Genomic DNA, 20,520 nt, shown 5'->3' with positions numbered 1-20,520 from the left:
GGGACCAAAGTAACAAAGCCTACCATCAGTAACACACTACGCCGCCAGGGACTCAAATCCTGCAGTGCCAGACGTGCTTAAGCCAGTACATGTCCAGGCCCGTCTGAAGTTTTCTAGAGAGCATTTGGATGATCCAGAAGAAGATTGGGAGAATGTCATATGGTCAGATGAAACCAAAATATAACTTTTTGGTAAAAACTCAACTCGTTGTGTTTGGAGGACAAAGAATGCTGAGTTGCATCCAAAGAACACCATACCTACTGTGACGCATGGGGGTGGAAACATCATGCTTTGGGGCTGTTTTTCTGCAAAGGGACCAGGACAACTGATCCGTGTAAAGGAAAGAATGAATGGGGCCATGTATCGTGAGATTTTGTGTGAACCTCCTATCAGCAAGGGCATTGAAGATGAAATGTGGCTGGGTCTTTCAGCATGACCATGATCCCAAACACACCGCCCGGGCAACGAAGGAGTGGCTTCATAAGAAGCATTTCAAGGTCCTGGAGTGGCCTAGCCAGTCTCCAGATCTCAACCCCATAGAAAATCTTTGGAGGGAGTTGAAAGTCCGTGTTGCCCAGCAACAGCCCCAAAACATCACTGCTCTAGAGGAGATTTGCATGGAGGAATGGGCCAAAATACCAGCAATACCTTGTGAAGACTTACAGAAAACGTTTGACCTTTGTCATTGTCAACAAAGGGTATATACCTTCTTGACGCTACCCATCCCGGTACCGGGATAATTGTCATCAGCAACCGCTGAATAGCATAGCGCCACAGTCATAATATTACTACAAAAAATATTCATATTCATGAAATCACAAGTGCAATATTGTAAAACACAGTTTAGCCTTTTGTTAATCCACCTGTCGTCTCAGATTTTGAAATGATGCTTTACAGTGAAAGCAATCCAAGCGTTTAAGTTTATCGATTGCATAACATAATGTACACTAAGCATTAAGTAGCGAGGTCACAAATCAGAAAAGCAATCAAATAGTTTACCTTTGATCTTCGGATGTTTTCACTCACGAGACTCCCAGTTACACAACAAATGTTCCTTTTCAAATCAAATGATTTGAAAGTGCTGTACAGAAACTCAGCCTAAAACCCCAAACAGCAAGCAATGCAGGTGTAGAAACACGGTGGCTAGGAAACTCCCTAGAAAGGCCAAAACCTAGGAAGAAACCTAGAGAGAGGAACCAGGCTATGTGGGGTGGCCAGACCTCTTTTGGCTGTGCCGGGTGGAGATTATAACAGAACATGGCCAAGATGTTCAAATGTTCATAAATTATCAGCATGGTATAATAATAATAATAATAATAATAATAATAATAATAATAATAATAATAATGCAGAACAGTTAACTGGAGCAGCAGCACGGTCAGGTGGACTGGGGACAGCAAGGAGTCATCATGTCAGGTAGTCCTGGGGCATGGTCCTAGGGCTCAGGTCCTCCGAGAGAGAGAATTAGAGAACGCACACTTAGATTCACACAGGACACCGAATAGGACAGGAGAAGTACTCCAGATATAACAAACTAACCCTAGCCCCCCGACACATAAACTACTGCAGCATAAATACTGGAGACTGAGACAGGAGGGGTCAGGAGACACTGTGGCCCCATCCGAGGACACCCCCGGACAGGGCCAAACAGGAAGGATATAACCCTTTTGTTCCATAAAGATTATTTTCATACCCAAAATACAGACGTTTGTCGCGTTATGTTCAGAAATCCACAGGAAAGAGCGGTCACGACAACGCAGACATATATTCCAAATAATGTCCACAGAAACATGTCAAACGTTTTTAATAATCAATCCTCAAATTGTTTTTAAAATATATATATTCGCTAATATTTCAACAGTGTGAAGCTTTTTCAATAACAGCGGGAGAAACAATGGCAGCTTTACTTAGTTGCGCAAAACTCACTCTGAGAGCCCCCACCTATCCACTTACGCAATGTGATCCTTCACGCTCATTTTTCAAAATAAAAGCCTGAAACTGTCTAAAGACTGACACCTTAGAGAAGCCATAGAAAAAGGAATCTGGTTGATAACCCTTTAAATGGAGGATAGGCATGCATAGGAACACAGGTTTTTTAAAAAGAGGCACTTCCTGATTTAGATTTTTCAGGCTTTCGCCTGCAATCTGTTATACTCACCGACAATATTTTTACAGTTTTGGAAACTTTAGAGTGTTTTCTATCCTAATCTGACAAATATATGCATATTCTAGTTTCTGGAGCTGAGAAATAGGCAGTTTCAAATGGGTATTTTTTTTTTAGCCAAAAACTAAAATACTGCCCCCTACACGCAAAAGGATAACAAAGTATTAAGATCAATTTTGTTATTGACCAAATACTTATTTTCCACCATAATTTGCAAATAAATTCATTACAAATCCTACAATGTGATTTTCTAGATTTCTTTTTCTCATTTTCTGTCATAGTTGAAGTGTACCTATGATGAAAATTAGCCTCATATTTTTAAGTGGGAGATCTTGCACAATTGGTGGCTGACTGAATACTTTTTTGTCCCACTGTACAACCATGGTTCAACACTATTATCCTAATGACCCTCTTTTCTCCTCTCTTTCTGTCTCCCTCGCTGAAAGGATTGGATATGGAAGAGTTTCGTGAGGCAATCAAGAAGATCATGGGTGACATTGATGATGAAGATGTGGACATTATCTTCATGAAGGTGGACACCAACTGTGACGGCGGTGTGGACTGGGTGGGTGTCTGTCTGGCCAAGATGGTAGTTTTCAGGACTGTAAACAAAGGCGTTTTATATTTCTCAGGGTATGGGTTAATGGGTACACGGTAGGGCGAAATTGGGGCTAGGGGGATAAAGAGTCAAATTTCATCCTTCCTCAGGCTTTTTACATGCTCCCAAAGAGTGTCCCTCGTCTCTCACAGTGAGCCCCCTCTGCCTCAAACCCCTAGCTGCCACCCCAAACCATTATTTACGATGATCCCTCGCCTGTTACTAGACAGAGGGCCAGACCAGGGATGTCTGTGTGCTGAGGCACAGAGGTGGGAGTCTCTTATCTAAATGCCTGAAGAGTGAATAACCCCAGCCCCCCCCACGCACACACACACACACACTGATCCAGGCCAGACTCCTACTAGAAAGACTGGAATGCAACATCCACTCCAGGGGGAGAAAGGACTTATTTGAATAACACATGATCTCATTGTTTTAGTTTCAAATGGAGTTGGATATGATTCTTCATTCCTCATTGACGTTTTTACTACATTTACTCCCTATATGAATATATCCGCAGGCAGCTTACTCATGAAACCCATGGATCATTAGACTTTTTGTCAAACCTCTATGCTCACAAGCAGTGAGCAATATTTTTAAAATTCCACCTTTCTCCACATACTTAATGGCTGCACCCAAAATGAAGGCACAGATATGTACACCTGCTTAGAAGAGGTGCTGGCTAAGAGAGTAGAACACTTGAAAAAGAAAAGCAGAGCTGCACATTCAACGTAGAGTTTGATCTGAAGCTATTGTGTTTTTGCTATCATTATAAGTGTTTGTAGGCGTATGTAGCCAAATTGTATTTATGATCACATGTTATCCATTCATGACTTGTGTCTATTGACATCTGTAAATCTTCTAATGAAATCAAGCCACAGCTAGCTTTGATTATGGACACCGGTGTGTGTGTGTGTGTCCTTTCAAACTATATAAACTAGTGATCTGCAGTGTTTGTCATTATACTCTGATGAAGACAGCTTGGCTGTCGGAACATTGGTTGTAACATGATTTTGCTTCTGAGCTCCTAGAGTGCGACTTTCTTTTTCATGCATCCAAAATGACACACTATTCCCTACTCTCTAGCGCACATGTGGGGAATAGAGTGCCATTTCTTATTCGCCTTTGGACATACAGTAGCTCATGATGTGTGCCTGTCTGCCTGTAGGATGAGTATCTAAACTACATGCTGCTGGAGTACAGGGAGAAGGACTCCCTACAGAAGCAGAACCGTCCCCTCTACTTCCCTAAACCTCTAAAGATCGTCCCTGTGTAAGTGCTCTCTCACTTGGATCCTATTCATTACGGCACACCGTAGCAAAACGTTTTGCAATGGAAAACAAAAACAAGCGTTTCTTATTGGAAAAGTCCAAGCACTCCCTCTGTGTTTCAGTCCATTAATTCGATCCTGGGTTAGGTGTGTTGTCATGGTACGGTGCCATGCCTGGGAGACCGGAGAAGAATGGGATGCTACTGCTGTATGTGAGACGAGTGATGGCTCTCCGATAGACATGGATGGTTCCCATTATCATTGGCTAGGACAACTACTCCCCAGTTGTATGTGTGTGGAGAGGGTGAAAGAGATTATTTGCATATAACAGCGCCTTTTGTAGTTTCACATGTAAATTATTCAAAGGGTCCAAGGATTTTTGAGTCCATGAATCTCCCATACTTTCTAACCCCCACTCTTTACACCCACGCCCTTTGCATTCTTCTGTTCTCTCAAGTGTATGCCTTCTTTCCTATTCTGTCTGTACGGGGTTGTGTGTGTCTGGTGTGGCCATGCATGCATCCCCCTGTCTGTGTCAGTGGCTCATGATGACTCATGTCTGTGGATGGCACAGCACTGCTACTCTCCTTACTCATGGTCTGTCTATCTGAGATCACTGGCATCCAGTCCCCCTGGGGTCTATTTCTGACTGTAGGAGACATGGATATAGGCAGTCTATAAATATCACCAGAGAATGGCTAAGATAATGTCATTTAATGGAATCGTTGGAGAACAGTTCTTCAGAAATATTGCAGCTTGCCACTTTTTTTCTCATATATTTGATAAACAAAATACTCTGAATCCTAAATGTCCAATAATCCACACAGGTTTTGTTCTTTGACTGATGTCTTGGTGGTTTGTGAGGTCTGTGTGGTTTCTCTGGTTCTCTACAGTGCCCACTGTGAGCCCATCGTTCGGCTGCAGTTCTACCCCTTCCAGACCCCCCAGGCAGAGAAGAACGGGGGGCAGGGCAAGGCCGTGCCCAAAACCCGCGCCCAGCTGGGACGCTACCTGTCTGTCAGCCGAGATGGCATCCTCAACTACTGGAGCGAGAGGTTCAAACTGACACGCACTGTCAACGTGAGTGTGTCTGTGTGTGCACGCCACTGTGTGTACAAGTGCATCTTTGTGTGTGTGTGCACACTTAAAACACCAGAGTACTTCCCTTCAGAGGTTAGACTGAGGAGAGAGGAATTCAGTGCATTGCATGGTAGGATGAAAACATTAATTGAGTCGATGCTGCTCTTCCATAGAGAAGGATGGATGTCCTGTCACCGCCTAGTCTACTTTAAATTTGGCCACAATGACTCATCCATGGATATGAAGTAGACACCTGCCATGGCAATAAATCAGACCGGCATAGTTCAGCTCCACTGGGACAGGTGGTGCCACACATCACCCGTCTGATTGGGCGGGCCACTGAGGACACCATAGGCGGATTGCCTCGTCTCTCCATGGATCTGTTAAAATCACTGCTTCTGTAAAGGCTGACCAAGATTACCAAGATCTCAATATATCTAAACCCTCTGAATTTTGCATGGTATGCTATCTCTGTAATGTGATCCAGAAGACCTATGCACCAAGCAGGTGTCTTATTTCAACCTTATTACAAGTGGATTAGTGGTCTATACACAGTATACACAGAGTATACAAAATATTAAGAACAGCTGCTCTTTCCATGACATACTGACCAGGTGAATGCTATGATCCCTTATTGATGTCACCTGTTAAATCCACTTCAGTCAGTGTAGAGGAAGGGGAGGAGACGGGTTAAAGAAGGATTTTTAAGCCTTGAGACATGGATTGTGTGTGTGCCATTCAGAGGGTGAATGGGCAAGACTTCTATTTAAGTGCCTTTGAACAGGATATGGCAGTAGGTGCCGGGTGCACTGGTTTGTGTCAAGAATTGCAACGCTGCGAGAATTGGCCCAACACCCAAAAGACATCTAGCCAACTTGACACAACTGTGGGAGTCAACATGGGCCATCATCCCTTTTTAGTTGAAACATCAACATTTTAGCTTTTTTTTATATATATATATATATATTAGTTGAAGTTTACATACACTTAGGTTGGAGTCATTAAAACTTGTTTTTCAACCACTCCACAAATTTCTTGTTAAGAAACTAGTTTTGGCAAGTCGGTGAGGACATCTACTTTGTGCATGACACAAGTCATTTTTCCAACAATTGTTTACAGACAGATTATTTCACTTATAATTCACTGTATCACAATTCCAGTGGGTCAGGTTTACATACACTAAGTTGACTGCCTTTAAACAGCTTGGAAAATCCCAGAAAATCATGTCATGGCTTTAGAAGCTTCTGAACTGGAGGTGTACCTGTGGATGTATTTCAAGGTCTACCTTCAAACTTAGTGCCTCTTTGCTTGACATCATGGGAAAATCAAAAGAAATCAGCCAAGATTGTAGAAAAAAATATATAATTCTAGACCTCCAAGTCTGCTTCATCCTTGGGAGCATTTTCCAAACACCTGAAGGTACCATGTTCATCTGTCCAAAAAAAACCAAAGACATATCTAAGTGACCCCAACATTTTGGACGGGAGTGTATGTGTGGTTGTAGTGGTCTACTGACTTTTGACCGTCCTTCTCTATCTGTCCTCTATCAGTTGGACCAGCTGAAACGAGCCCCCCCCTCCACCTCCATCCAACAGATCTGGGTAACCGACATGATCTGCTTGAGCAACCTTAACCTCCTGGCCATCGCCTCCACTGGACGAGACGTTGGTGTGTATGCATGTGTGGCGCCTGCAGCAAGTGCATGCGAGGGTGTGGGTCTGTAAGAATTGTAATTAACCCTGAACAAAACCATGAACCACATCAGACCAGATTCGGTAGTAGCAATTTAACATCCCTTACTTTCACTTTGTATAGCTTTAGACATTATTTAATGTGTTTCTCTGTGTATTATGCCTGTCTGTGTGTTAGAGTTTTATGACATCAGCGCCAGCAAGTGTGACATTGTATTCTCTCTGACTGGACTGGAGGGCTACGTGGTTGTCATGGATTACTGGTAGGGCATTGGCAAGTGCATTGGATTTTCGGACACTAGCTAGTCTAGCAACTTATATTACTGATAGGGCAATGGATATGTTTTTAGATTACTGATAGGCAGTGGTGGAAAAGTACCTAATTGTCATACTTGAGTAAAAGTAAAGATACCTTAAATAAAAAATGACTCAAGTGAAAGTCACCCAGTAAAATACTACTTGAGTAAAAGTCCTAAAAGTATTTGGTTTTAAATATACTTAAGTATGTGGTTAGGGAGTCTGTCAGATAAAAGACAGTAGGGATGACCATGGATGTTCTCTTGATGTGTATGATTTGGACCATTTTCCTGTCCTGCTAAGCATTTCTAAATGTAACGAGTACCGTTGGGTGTCAAGGAAAATGTATGGAGTAAAAAGTACACATACCCCCAAAAACGACTTAAGTAGTACTTGTAAGTATTTTTACATAAGTACTTTACACCACTGCTGATAGGGCATTGGCTAGGACTTTCAATTACTGGTATGACATTGGCTATAGGGCATCACACATTTAGATAAAACATCAGGTCAGTCAAAGGGAGGATCTGTTAACGGTGCATTTTGTTGTGTAAGACTAATTTCCCACACTGTCTGTCCAGGTCAGATGGAACCAAAGCAGTGTTTTCGATAGGGGACATTGAGGGTTATGTGTCTGTCTTCATCTCCAGTGATGTGCTCCAGTATGGACTGTTCAACAGTGGGGCCTTTAAGTCTGGTACTAACCCTCCCTGTCCTGATGCAACACTCCATTCACTGTACAAAATCAAACCCTTCACTGTACATAATTCAACCCTTTCTCTTCACCTTATGATTTTTCTCAGCTAGTTGGGTGGATGGTTACCCTCTCTCTCTCTGTCTCAGGGGGGAATTGCCGCATCCCTGTCCCAGCTCTGTTGAAGAACACCTCCAAGTATTTCCTGTGTTTCAAAGTGGTACGTTGCTCTACAAAGGCAATTATTCTGGTCAGTCTAAGAGCAGGAATCTGTGCATGATTTTGTTATAGCCCAGCAGTAACACTTGATTCAAATATTTAACTAAGGTCTTCACTTCACTTACAATTATGCTGAATTGGAGTCTGTTACTGTATGCTTTTGAATGAATGTCCACCCACCAGTAGATCTTTAGGACTGGAATGAAGATTTGGGTGGAGGGTAACCCTCTCTCCTGCTCCAGAGTTTTGCAGAGATGTAAAGGATTTGATGAAAATAACGTTAATGATAAGGTCTCTATTTTTATAATAGTCAACACAGTTTTACATCTGTTGGAGAGGAAGGAAAAATAAAGGGATGACAACAGCATTGTGAGAGATGGAGAAGGGGTTATGTCTCTACCTCTGTGATGGATCAGTCTGTCACAAAGGGACTGTCTCATTTACCCATCTGTGACCCTGGGGACATATTACTGACTAATACATACTAATCAGGTAGAAGATGATAGTCTGCTGGTCAGGGGGGAGCCTGGGCCGGAAGATGGACTGATAGTAGACCACATACTTCCATTTGACCACATGTGCCTCCACTTCCCTCTCAGCAGCCTTTATTACACTACTCTATTACCTATTTATTACGTTGGTCTCTTATTTTATCAGGATCCCGCCTTTTTCACACCATTACTGTATCTCTACTTTTCATGCCTCTGCTTCCCCCCCCAGGCCCTGCACAATAACTGGTGCCATCAGATCCGCTTTCTACCAGAGTTAAACGCTGTCGCCACCTGCTGTGCATCTGACCAAACTTCAATGGTTCTCACCACTGTGCCCCACTCTCAGAAGGCTAAAATACAGTACGTTCCCCCTGCCCGGCACACAGTGCATGCTCCTACATAGTGGTCCAGGAACTCTCTCTTCTACCTTATTCCACTCACTCGTATCTGTATCTCTGTCGACCGTACAGAGGAACAGAGCCCATATTCACAAAGCGTTTTTGAGTGCTGATCTAGGATCAGCTGCCCTTTAAAAGTCCTACTTTTAAGACACTGAATAAGAGCCCTGATTGTTACAGTAGCATTTTGCTCATTTTCACAAAATACTAAATGTTTAGGAATACAATTTGTTTCCAAAAGTGACTGTACTTTCTCCATCATAGCAACTCATTCTTTCAGCTGAGGAAGGGAATCCTCTGCTTTGACTACTCTCCAGAGTTTAACATTCTGGGTAAGAGATTGATTAGGATGAATCCTCCTTCACGAAAGTCTAATAATAAGGCAATTAGTCATTTGGGTTAAGTTTGTGCAAAAATATCAGCAGTCTTTTTTTCACCACCTGCATTTTTGTTTCTTACATGTCAAATCACTTTGTAGTTAAATGAATTTCAAAGTTAAAAGAAGGGTTGTGTTTTGAATTTGAATCCCTGTCATAGTGACTGGAGGCTTTGACCGCATTGTGAGGATATGGAACCCGTACGTGAACAACTGTGCCACCTCTCAGATGAAGGGCCACTCCACAGCCATCACACACATCATGGTCAACAGCAGCGACAACAAGATCATCAGCATCTCCAAGGATAAGGTCTGTCTGGGGACAAACCTGATCTACGGTCTCTGGTTACTCGGTGATCAGGATTACTTGAAATCATGAGAAATGTGATGAGCAAGAATTGCCATGAATGTAAGAGAAACACTGCTTGATTTCACGCACACGATCACACTGTTTTCTTTCCTATTCTCTGTCTGTGTCTCTCTTGGTCTCAGAATGTGCGTGTGTGGGACCTGCAGGACTGTGCCTGTCTCCAGAATATCCACTCCAGGAATGTGACCATGAGTCGCTTCCCTATCTCAAGTGTCCACTACAACAGAGACACCAACACCCTAGTGCTGGCCACCTTTCTGGTATGCTCCCCACCTTGTTCATTCACATACTGTAGGACACATAAAAGGGGACTGATTGAAGTAATCAAGGCCCTAGGAAGATTATCGTCTCACACAAATATGTTACAGCTTCTCTAGCATCAACAGCTCTGCCTTTTGCCTATTATAACAGCAATCTTTGTGCAGATAGGGGTTCTACATGGAGTGGTGGATGATGTGGATACTGTTCACAAGCTGCAGACATCACATGAGCAGCCCCTGTGTACAGCTCTCTGTAACACCAACTTCAAACAGGTGAGTTGTTGGGTATACTCTAAAACACCAGTTGGCTGGATGAATGAACAAATAACTCATTCATTAAGATATGAATGAAAGAACAATGTTCTGTCCCATTTGAACCCCAAGGTGCCTGCCTTCTCTCTGTTCCAGGTAGTGAGTGGCTGTCATAACGGCGTGGTGAGCGTGTGGGAAATCCTGACTGGGGAGAAGATCATGCAATTCCAGACATCTCCTGAGAAGGCGGTGGAGGTGACGGCCATGACGTTTGACGGGCCCAAGCGCCGCCTCATCACCGGGTCCAAGGATGGTAGCCTGCGCCTTTGGAACTTCAACAACGGAGCGCTGCTAGCTACACTCCCCATACTGAATGATAACGAGGTAGAAGTTACGCCTAACTACAGAGCAGGGATCAGTAGCTAGCCTACCTTCGTTCAGCCTTATCCAATAGGGGGATAAGAACATCTAACCCTGCTCTTTTTCCAGGTGACTGGGGTCATTTACATCAACCAAAGGATATATGTGTCCGGCTGGAGCAAAAGGGTCATGTGGTACTTGTGAGTACACCTCCCATCGACACCATGTGTCATTAAAGTCTGCAGGGTTAAATGTATACTGAGCAATGTGACGACATCACACACTGCAGAACAACTTCATGCTGGATGATGTTGTATTTCTGAGTGTACCTTTAAGGCTCCTCTGATGTCGTGTGGTTGTTGCTATGGCTGCCAGGGATGTGAAGGAGGATATGGAGATGGAGTACCGTATCTGGAACCAGTACCATGCCGAGGATATCTACTCCATGCATGCCCACGGCAATAAGATGCTTGTGACCGCCTCCTACAGTGGTGACATCATCGTATGGAACATCGACTCGGGGCGGGCTTTCTGCCGCTTCAACGCCTGCGAGAGTTCGCGACCACTGCTGCCCAATCGGGTGAGGGGATAGTGATCATACATACTTTTTGACCAATCCCCAAGAACAGGGGGTTTCAAACTGGGGTCCATGGCCCACTAGGGTACGCGGAGGTACTGCAGGGGGTCAGTGTAATTTTTAAAGTATTTGTTTTATTGTTTGGAGAAAAAGTATTATTTTATAAATATTGCTAGCTACAACAGAATGCCATTTTTATGTCTGTCCAGTATGAAGGAAGTTATATGTAGTTTCACGATCCAATGCTAACTAGCACAATTAATTAAAATCTACAGAAACAGTTAACATGCCAACAAAAATATTTTCTCAGCTGCCAAGATACCTTTCTAGATAATAGGGTATGTTAGAGTTTACACTTCCTCTTCCAATTAAGTGTGTGGAGGTCAAAATAATGAAACTCTATTCATTTTAAAATGTTGATTACTTCTACTTGCCATTATCATTCACCTGATAATCAATCAAATGTATTTATAAAGCCCTTTTTACATCAGCTGATGTCTCAAAGTGCTGTACAGAAACCTAGCCTAAAACCCCAAATAGCAAGCAATGCAGATGTAGAAGCACGGTGGCTCGGAAAAACTCCCTAGAAAGGCAGAAACCTAGAGAGGAACCAGGCTCTGAGGGGTGGCCAGTCCTCTTCTGGCTGTGCCGGGTAGAGAGGAACCAGGCTCTGAGGGGTGGCCAGTCCTCTTCTGGCTGTGCCGGGTAGAGATTTATAACCGTACATGGACAAGATGTTCAAACATTCACAGATGATCAGCTGGGTATTATAATAATAATAATAATAATAATAATCATCATCATCAGTGATTGTACAGGGTTTAACAGGTCAGCACCTCAGGAGTAAATCTGTTATTTTTTTATAGCCAAGCATTCAGCAGGTGTGGTAGAGAGAGGGAGTCGAAAACAGCAGGTCAGGGACAAGGTAGCACGTCTGAACAGGTCAGGGTTCCATAGCCCCAGGTTACAAGACGCAAGTTTTTTTTGTTTTTTTCCCAACATATGATGAGGGTCCCTGGGTTGCCAGTTTGCTTGGGCAGGGGGTCCCTGGGCAAGTAAAGTTTGAAAACCCCTATGCTAGAAGGCTAAATGATAATGTTTTTGTTGCCCAATCCTGCCTTCCAGGTGATTGACAGGTCGGCTTTTGACAGATTTGAGGTATCAGAGTCTAAGGGCTCGTTTGATGAGAGCGAATGGACAGATTCATCAGAGGACAGAGGGGAGGCCACAGTCTCCCAGTCCAGCCAGGGGGTCTCAGTGGGGCCCGGTGCACCCCCTCATCCCCCTTCTCCTCAGGAGGACAAGGACAGCTCTTGCAGCAGCACCCCTGAGATGATCCAGGTGAGACATTCTGACCCATAATTGCTGACCAGGGTTAAGGGCCATTCATGAAGTGAAAAAATAAATCGCTGTGTGTTTTCAATGAGGATGTATTATTTGCCTGAACTGAAAATTTAATTGATCTCAACCCTGCTTCTATCCCTCCCATTGGCTTCTCTCTTAGTTGATATTTGACCTTGTTTGACCCCACCAGGAGGAGTCAGGCGCTGAGAAAGAAAATGAGAGAACTCAGAAGTCACAAAAGCAGCGGCACAAGAGCAGCAAACCTCAGCCGATCAGTGCAAAAGAGTTAGAGAAACCCAGACTGGCTGTGGAGAAGGTATGGGCTAATGGACCAGTCAGTGGGAGTCTGTGGATGCAGCATTGGACACCCTCCAACACTGAGCAATATTCCCACGACAGCAGATCAGGTCACAATGATGTAACAAGTACCAACAAATTGGTTGAACACACACAAATCCTCTCCTTCACTCCCTCAGGCTCTTTTCCTGGGAACCAGGGAGCGGAGCCCTGACACAGCCATCCTGCTGACCAGTGCAGCTGACGGCTACGTGTACGCCTGGTCCATCCACCACCTGGGGGGGCTGCTGGGCAAGTTCCGGGCGGTCCACTCCGAGGGCACGGCCATCAGCACCATGTCTACTGATCTGCAAGACCAGATGCTGCTAACTGGGGACAGCACCGGCTACATCATGGTTGGTCGGAAGAATCATAGAGGATTAGTAGCGCAGACGTTCCCATATCAGAATATTACGATATACAGTGGGGAGAACAAGTATTTGATAACCTGCAAAATCGGCAGTGTTTCCTACTTACAAATCATGTAGAGGTCTGTAATTTTGATCATAGGTACACTTCAACTGTGAGAGACGGAATCTAAAACAAAAATCACATTGTATGATTTTTAAGTAATTAATTTGCATGACGTAAGTATTTGATACATCAGAATAGCAGAACTTAATATTTGGTACGGAAACCTTTGTTTGCAATTACAGAGATCATACATTTCCTGTAGTTCATGACCAGGTTTGCACACACTGCAGCAGGGATTTTGGCCCACTCCTCCATACAGACCTTCTCCAGATCCTTCAGGTTTCGGGGCTGTCGCTGGGCAATACGGACTTTCAGCTCCCTCCAAATATTTTCTATTGGGTTCAAGTCTGGAGACTGGCTAGGTCACTCCAGGACCTTGAGATGCTTCTTACGGAGCCACTCCTTAGTTGCCCTGGCTGTGGGTTTTAGGTCGGCAAACCTCAGATGGGCCTGGACATGCGCTGGCTTGAGCAGGGGGACCTTTCATGCGCTGCAGGATTTTAATCCATGACGGCGTAGTGTGTTACTAATGGTTTTCTTTGAGACTGTGGTCCCAGCTCTCTTCAGGTCATTGACCAGGTCCTGCCGTGTAGTTCTGGGCTGATCCCTCACCTTCCTAATGATCATTGATGCCCCACGAGGTTGAGCTCTTGCATGGAGCCCCAGACAGAGGGTGATTGACTGTCATCTTGAACTTCCATTTTCTAATAATTGTGCCAACATTTGTTGCCTTCTCACCAAGCTGCTTGCCTATTGTCCTGTAGCCCATCCCAGTCTTGTGCAGGGCTACAATTTTATCCTTGATGTCCTTTCACAGCTCTCTGGTCTTGACCATTGTGGAGAGGTTAGAGTCTATTTGATTGAGTGTGTGGACAGGTGTCTTTTATACAGGTAACGAGTTCAAACAGGTGCAGTTAATACAGGTAATGAGTGGAGAACAGGAGGGCTTCTTAAAGACAAACTAACAGGTCTGTGAGCTGGAATTCTTACTGGTTGGTAGGTGATCAAATACTTATGTCATGCAATAAAATGCAAATTAATTACTTAAAAATCATACAATGTGGTTTTCTGGATTTTTGTTTTAGATTCCGTCTCTCACAGTTGAAGTGTACCTATGATAAATATTACAGACCTCTACATGATTTGTAAGTCGGAAACACTGCCGATTTTGCAGGTTATCAAATACTTGTTCTCCCCACTGTATGTCAATATGGTTGTTTGCTGCTAGCAGACGCTTATCTGAAGCCACTTACAGTTAACACTTTCTATCCCCCTCCACAGCTGTGGGACATAGAGAGGTACTGCTTCTGTATGCAAGGGGAGCGGGAGGGGATGGCCCCTCTGGAAAAGGCCGTTCATCTGCCCAGCCTCATCCCCAGGTACTGTAAGGTGACTGGGCCTCGCAGGATGAAGGTGGAGAAGAGAACCGAGGTGCAGCATAAAGAGAGAACATACTAGAGTAACACGTCATAAACCTTTCTAATTTCGAATAAACCATTCTAATTTGGTGGGTGTGAGTAGGAGGAGATGGTTACAAAATCAGTCATGTTCTGTATGGCACACTGTAGTGAAATGTTTTGCAACAGAAGACCGATATCAGTGTTACGCAAGTTTCTGAACATCCATTTTAAAATGTTTTCTCTGCTTCGGGCCTACCGCACACGACCCTGTTCAGACAAATTTTACATGTTGATTTCAGTGGCTTTCTGGGAAATAAATATTGAAAATACATAGCAACAAATCCATTGTTGCTTTCTCACTGACTAATTAATATACACTGAGTGTACAAAACATTAAGAACACCTTCCTAATATTGAGTTGCATCCTCTTTTGCCCTCTACAGGGTGTCAAAAGTGTTCCACAGGGATGCTGGCCCATGTTTACTCCAATGCTTCCCATAGTTGTGTCAAATTGGCTGGATGTCCTTTTGGTGGTGGACCATTCTTGATACACATGGGAAACTGTTGAGCATGAAAAACACAGCAACGTTGCAGTTCTTGACACAAACCAGTGCACATGGCACCTACTACCATAAAGGCACTTAAATATTTTTTCTTGCCCATTCACCCTCTGAATGGCACACATACACAATCCAATATTTAATTTGTCTCAAGGTTTAAAAATCCTTCTTTAACCAGTCTCCTCTTCTTCATCTACACTGTCATGGAAAGAGCATTTGTTCATAATATTTTATACACTCAGTGTACATGGATATATGATTTTCACCACATTATCCATTTCATTCCAATCAAAGAGGCTTGTAGAGTTTATAACCCTGTCTCATTTATTCACGGTTTCCACTTGGACAGGTGGTGGATGGCTGGAGCGTCTCCCTCACCCCTCCGCCCCTCCTCAGCTCCTGGCGGGGTCACCTGAAGGGCATTGTTAGTCTGGAGTACGTGGAACGTTTCCGCCTCATTGTCACCGCCAGTCTGGATTGTAATGTGCGACTGTGGACCATCGCTGGCAGCTACATAGGTGTGGTGCTCTCATATGGGCCTGTTTCGGTCTCATTTTTACATTTTACCAGACGCTCTTATCCAGAGCGACTTCAGGAGTAATTAGGGTTAAGTGCCTTGCTCAAGGGCACATCAGAAGTTTTTTACTTAGTCGACTCTGGGATTCGACACGGCAACCTTTCGGTTACTGGCCCAACGCTCTTAACCAGTAGTGTGCCTGCTGCCCTGTGTGCTCTTGTTTCAAAAGCACCTAGATGAAAATGATATAATTTCAAATCAAGTTTTATTTGACACATGCTTGCTCCGTAACAGTGAAATGCTTTTAGGACAGTGGGGGTCTTGCTATCAGTCTTTTTTTAATTTATTTTTTATTTTATTGAATCACATCTGTACAGTCAAATATAATCACAATACAATGTTTGAGCTATCAGTCATAATAGAGGATAGATGCGCATGGCTGGTTGGAGGCTCGGGTAGAGGTAATGTCACGCTAACTAGAAGTGTTTTCTTCAGGCACGTTTGGCCAGGCCCAGTGGCGTGTGGGAGACCACCATGCCTTCCCCTGGGAACTGCCAGTGGACCTGAGGAGGGTTGGCTCCTGCCAGACCCTCAAAGTGCTCAACCAGGGAACACAACCCCACTGGAAGTGAGTCTCAAACCCCAAAGTGCAACCTGGGAGATTTTGGTCTCACTGTGACTCCTCTGTTGTGAGTGCATTGCTGAGCCATTGTTTTTTTTTACTTAAACATGTCCTATTATACAGTAAGCCTACATGCTTTTCCGATTTCTTGTATTGTGTGTTGTGGCTCTATGGTTTTACATTTCTAATGCTGCACACATTGCCCACCTGTGACGATAAAGATTTACTGAACTGATCCCAAAAAACTAAACAGCTGTGCCAAACGTATCCTGGAGACACTGACCCAGCAGAAGCTCCGGCATACAGCCATGGCCAGCACTGCCTCTGACCTGCAGGAGCTGGTGCCAGCCGACCCACGCATCGCCCAGTACAGCAACGATCAGATCGAGGAGACCTGGCAGCACTGGCAAGAGAAGGGCAAACAGGTGATCGGCAGGAGGATGACAACGGGGTACTGGATAGTGGGGATACATAGGTGCTCCATATATATGGCCAACTATATCACATTGAATTGTTAGTTCCACAATCTTACTTTCAAATCTTTGTGGTTATATTGTTCAAATTAATCCATTTGAATTATGTAGCACTGTAAAGTGTGGTTGGGTTTAGGTGTGAGAGAGCATTACTTACTAATCTATATGTTGTATTTCCCCTGCAGACGAGTGCCATCCTGGGGCTTGCCTACAAGCAGAAAGTGAGGCACCACCTGCCCTCCTGTCCCCCGGACCTCCAGGTGTCCTTTAGCAGCCGAGAGCAGGTGGGTGCTTCCCATTTTTACCATGACCATCTCCTTGTGCCTCCGCATGAGACTATTAGGGTTGGAGTAAATTCCACAAATTCTTATTCAATTACCTCCCAGCTGTCACTTAACGTTCTGAGAACCGTATGTTTCTTAGAGCTTGGTGAGCGTGTGGTTGTCCTATGGTTGTTTTGCATACAACCTTCCCACAGCATTCTGGGAATAGAGCAGGATACCCAGCTAGCACATTCTGAGAACCATATGTTTCTTAGGTGGGAATTTTGGTACTTCAAAACAAATACAATTTTATTTGTTACATCAAATACAACAGGTGTAGATTTTACTGTGAAATGCTTACTTACGTGCCCTTTCCCAACAATTCAGAGTTAAAAAATAGTAACACAATAAAATAACAACGAGACTATATTCAAGGAGTACCGCTACCGAGTTAATATGCAAGGGGTAAGAGGTAGAGGTAATACAGTAAATGCAATGTTATCAACACATGGGAACCATGTATTTGATACCATTCCGCTCCAGCCATTACCATGAGCCTGTCCTCCCCAATTAACATGCCACCAACCTCTTGTGACCGTAGGTAGGGGTAGGCAATCAGGTTTGATAATAAACAGAGTAACAGCAGCATATGTGAAAGAGTGTGTGCGTGCATGTGGCGTCAATATGTGGGTGGGTGTGTGTTGGAGTGTCAGTGTAGTATGTGGGTAGAGACCAGTGAGTCTGCATAGAGCCGGTGCAAGAGATTCAGTGCAAATAAAAAGGGGGTCAATGCAAATATTCCGGGAAGCATTTGATTAACTGTTGAGCAGCCTTATGGCTTGGGGGTAGAAGCTATTCAGGGGCCTTTGTGTCCCAGACTTGGTGCTCCAGTACCGCTTGCTTCAGCATAACATTTCCTTGTGGTTCTATTTTAAAGTAATGTTCTCATTGTTCTGAGAACATTTAAGAAACAACATTTTTCAGTACTTCAGCATTTTTTTCTGCAGGTTTCCTCGTGGTTCTATTTAGTCATGTTGTCAGAACATTAAGAACTTTCCAAAAAATTAACATTCTAAGAATGCGATTTAAAAACATGCATTCCATTCTCAGCATCAACAAAACACTCTATCCTCCATCTTAAGTGTGTTCAGGTGTGTTTGCTGCGCCCACTAATTTGCCACGCCTCATCTTAAAGAGTGCTTATTTCCTTTGAAATGTGGTCTGTTTTGAGTAGATTCAAATGAACAGCTTTGTATGAATTTTAAAACAAAACAACAAAAAAACACAAAAAAACAAACAAAAAAAAACAGAGCAAACTAGAATGCTATTTGGCCCTACACAGAGAGTACACAGCGGCAGAATACCTGACCACTGTGACTGACCCAAAATTAAGGAAAGCTTTGACTATGTACAGACTCAGTGAGCATAGCCTTGCTATTGAGAAAGGTGGCCGTAGGCAGACATGGCTCTCAAGAGAAGACAGGCTATGTGCCCACAAAATGAGGTGGAAACTGAGCTGCACTTCCTAACCTCCTGCCCAATGTATGACCATATTAGAGATATATATTTCCCCCAGATCACACAGATCCACAAAGAATTCGAAAACAAATCCAATTTTGAAAAACTCCCATATCTACTGGGTGAAATTCCAGTGTGTCATCACAGCAGCAAGATTTGTGACCTGTTGCCACGAGAAAAGGGCAACCAGTGAAGAACAAACACCATTGTAAATACAACCCATATTTATTTTATCTTGTGTCCTTTAACTATTTGTACATTGTGTGTGTGTGTGTATATATATATATATATATATATATATATATGACATTTGTAATGTCTTTACTGTTTTGAAACTTCTGTATGTGTAATGTTTACTGTTCATTTTTGTTGTTTTTCACCTTATATATTCACTTTATGTTGTCTACCTCACTTGCTTTGGCAATGTTAACACATGTTTCCCATGCCAATAAAGCCCTTGAATTGAATTGAAAATTGAATTTTAAAAACACCATCCTGGTGGCACAGTGGACTAATTCCAGGTATATAGAAGAGATCATAGGTTTGAATCTCACTGACACGTGCCACAATAAATAAATAAATGTGTTTGCATGATTAATGCATAAGCAAATTCATTTCTGTGTCCTATCTGTGCTTGGAGTTCAAAACAGTTCAACCAAACAAAGTTAGCAGTGTTATTAAGTCTTACTGAAACATTCAGCGAAAGTGAAGTTGTTCAAAAATCTTCAAATAACTTAATGTTCTGAGAACAGAAATTATAAAACTTCTCAGGAAAACATTCTGGGACCCATAGTAAAATGTTCTGACTTCCCTGCAAACTACAAATTAATGTTCCCAGAACAGGCAAAACATCTATTCTCAGAACGTTAAAAAAAACGTTCAGTTTCACCCGTTCGGAAACGTATGGCTTTCCTCCCTGAAACAATGGTAATCCAAAAACGTGCGTTCCCACAACTTTCAAGAAACCAAATGTGCTAGCTGGGCTCTCCATGTAAATTCAATTTAATTAACTTAAAATTCAGGTCAGTCTTTGAATTCAGAGAATTAATTTCCTCTCAATTGCAATGTTGGTTCAATTCAAATAATTAAATTCCCAATTCAATATCCCTGACAATTCCACAAATCCCAATTATGAATTCAATTCTTTCAGGCTTATCATGTCACTGTTCAGACTGCCTAGCTGGAAATATATATAAACATGTTGAAATGATTTAACACCTGCAGTGATTAAAAAAAAAAAAATACTAAGGTCATTAATTAAAATTACTGGGAAATGTACAAATATTAAGTTTAATTTAAATTCCATAACTTGAAGATTGTTCATTTCAATTGAATTCAATGTTAATTCTCCACTTCATTAGTGAATTCAACAATTTAATTTCTAATTAAACCGGAATTGACCCCAACCCTGGAGGATTTACCTCCATAATGTCACATTATATACAGCAAGACTCAATGCTTGTCATAGATGTCAAGCCTCATAGGAGACTAATACCAATTCTGTGTGTATTCAGCTCCTACTCTAACATTCTTCATTGTCCATTGCAGCTACGGGTGTACAAGTCAATGCCCTGCACATCCCTGCTGCCCATCATCCAGCCTCCGGTACCTGAGCTACTGAAGGAGCAGCAGCAGAAGACCCAGGACGGGGCTGACATGCTGGGCAAGCAGAAGAGGAACAACAAGCGTGGTGCTCATGTACGCTTCAGCTCGAACAAAGGGGCGCGCAGGAAGTCTATCGCTCCCAAACAGCAGACCAGGGGAGGCAGCAGCATCGCCTAGGGAACTGAGTAGCTGTGATTGTGGCAGTGTCCATTGGTTTTACCTGTTATTTCTCCCTGTTTCTGAATTAACTGTTTCAATACATAATTTGTGTAATTACTGTCATGTTATTAAATTGTTTTAATTGGCACCAG

General features: G+C 43.2%; 1 protein-coding gene across 6 annotated transcripts in view; it reads left to right on the top strand.

Annotated features, from left to right (window-relative positions):
* The window catches only part of LOC118364196 (WD repeat-containing protein on Y chromosome-like), a 21,966-nt gene extending 1,450 nt beyond the window's left edge, over positions 1–20,516 (top strand). For 2 of the 6 annotated variants that reach the window (XM_035745512.2, XM_035745508.2), the window contains exons 4-27: positions 2,611–2,729; positions 3,931–4,034; positions 4,926–5,112; positions 6,663–6,780; positions 6,982–7,066; positions 7,682–7,797; positions 7,944–8,014; positions 8,734–8,864; positions 9,167–9,234; positions 9,440–9,588; positions 9,771–9,908; positions 10,074–10,181; positions 10,317–10,544; positions 10,650–10,720; positions 10,896–11,100; positions 12,223–12,438; positions 12,632–12,757; positions 12,918–13,133; positions 14,533–14,682; positions 15,561–15,729; positions 16,224–16,356; positions 16,604–16,775; positions 17,009–17,107; positions 20,153–20,516. In XM_035745512.2, the coding sequence (XP_035601405.2) occupies positions 2,611–2,729; positions 3,931–4,034; positions 4,926–5,112; positions 6,663–6,780; positions 6,982–7,066; positions 7,682–7,797; positions 7,944–8,014; positions 8,734–8,864; positions 9,167–9,234; positions 9,440–9,588; positions 9,771–9,908; positions 10,074–10,181; positions 10,317–10,544; positions 10,650–10,720; positions 10,896–11,100; positions 12,223–12,438; positions 12,632–12,757; positions 12,918–13,133; positions 14,533–14,682; positions 15,561–15,729; positions 16,224–16,356; positions 16,604–16,775; positions 17,009–17,107; positions 20,153–20,386 (3,413 nt within the window). In that variant the 3' untranslated portion in view covers positions 20,387–20,516. Of the gene's footprint in view, positions 1–2,610; positions 2,730–3,930; positions 4,035–4,925; positions 5,113–6,662; positions 6,781–6,981; positions 7,067–7,681; positions 7,798–7,943; positions 8,015–8,733; positions 8,865–9,166; positions 9,235–9,439; positions 9,589–9,770; positions 9,909–10,073; positions 10,182–10,316; positions 10,545–10,649; positions 10,721–10,895; positions 11,101–12,222; positions 12,439–12,631; positions 12,758–12,917; positions 13,134–14,532; positions 14,683–15,560; positions 15,730–16,223; positions 16,418–16,603; positions 16,864–17,008; positions 17,108–20,152 lie in introns of those variants that run through there. The other 4 variants (XR_004821532.2, XM_035745510.2, XR_004821533.2 and 1 more) reach the window with 4 other exon arrangements.
* The last annotated feature ends 4 nt before the right edge of the window (positions 20,517–20,520 follow it).

This window comes from Oncorhynchus keta, chromosome 27, assembly GCF_023373465.1.
Source record: "Oncorhynchus keta strain PuntledgeMale-10-30-2019 chromosome 27, Oket_V2, whole genome shotgun sequence".
In the NCBI taxonomy this organism is placed as follows: Eukaryota; Metazoa; Chordata; class Actinopteri; order Salmoniformes; family Salmonidae; genus Oncorhynchus; species Oncorhynchus keta.
Note: the sequence above shows the minus strand (reverse complement) of the source record. Positions and strands in the feature narration are given on the sequence as shown.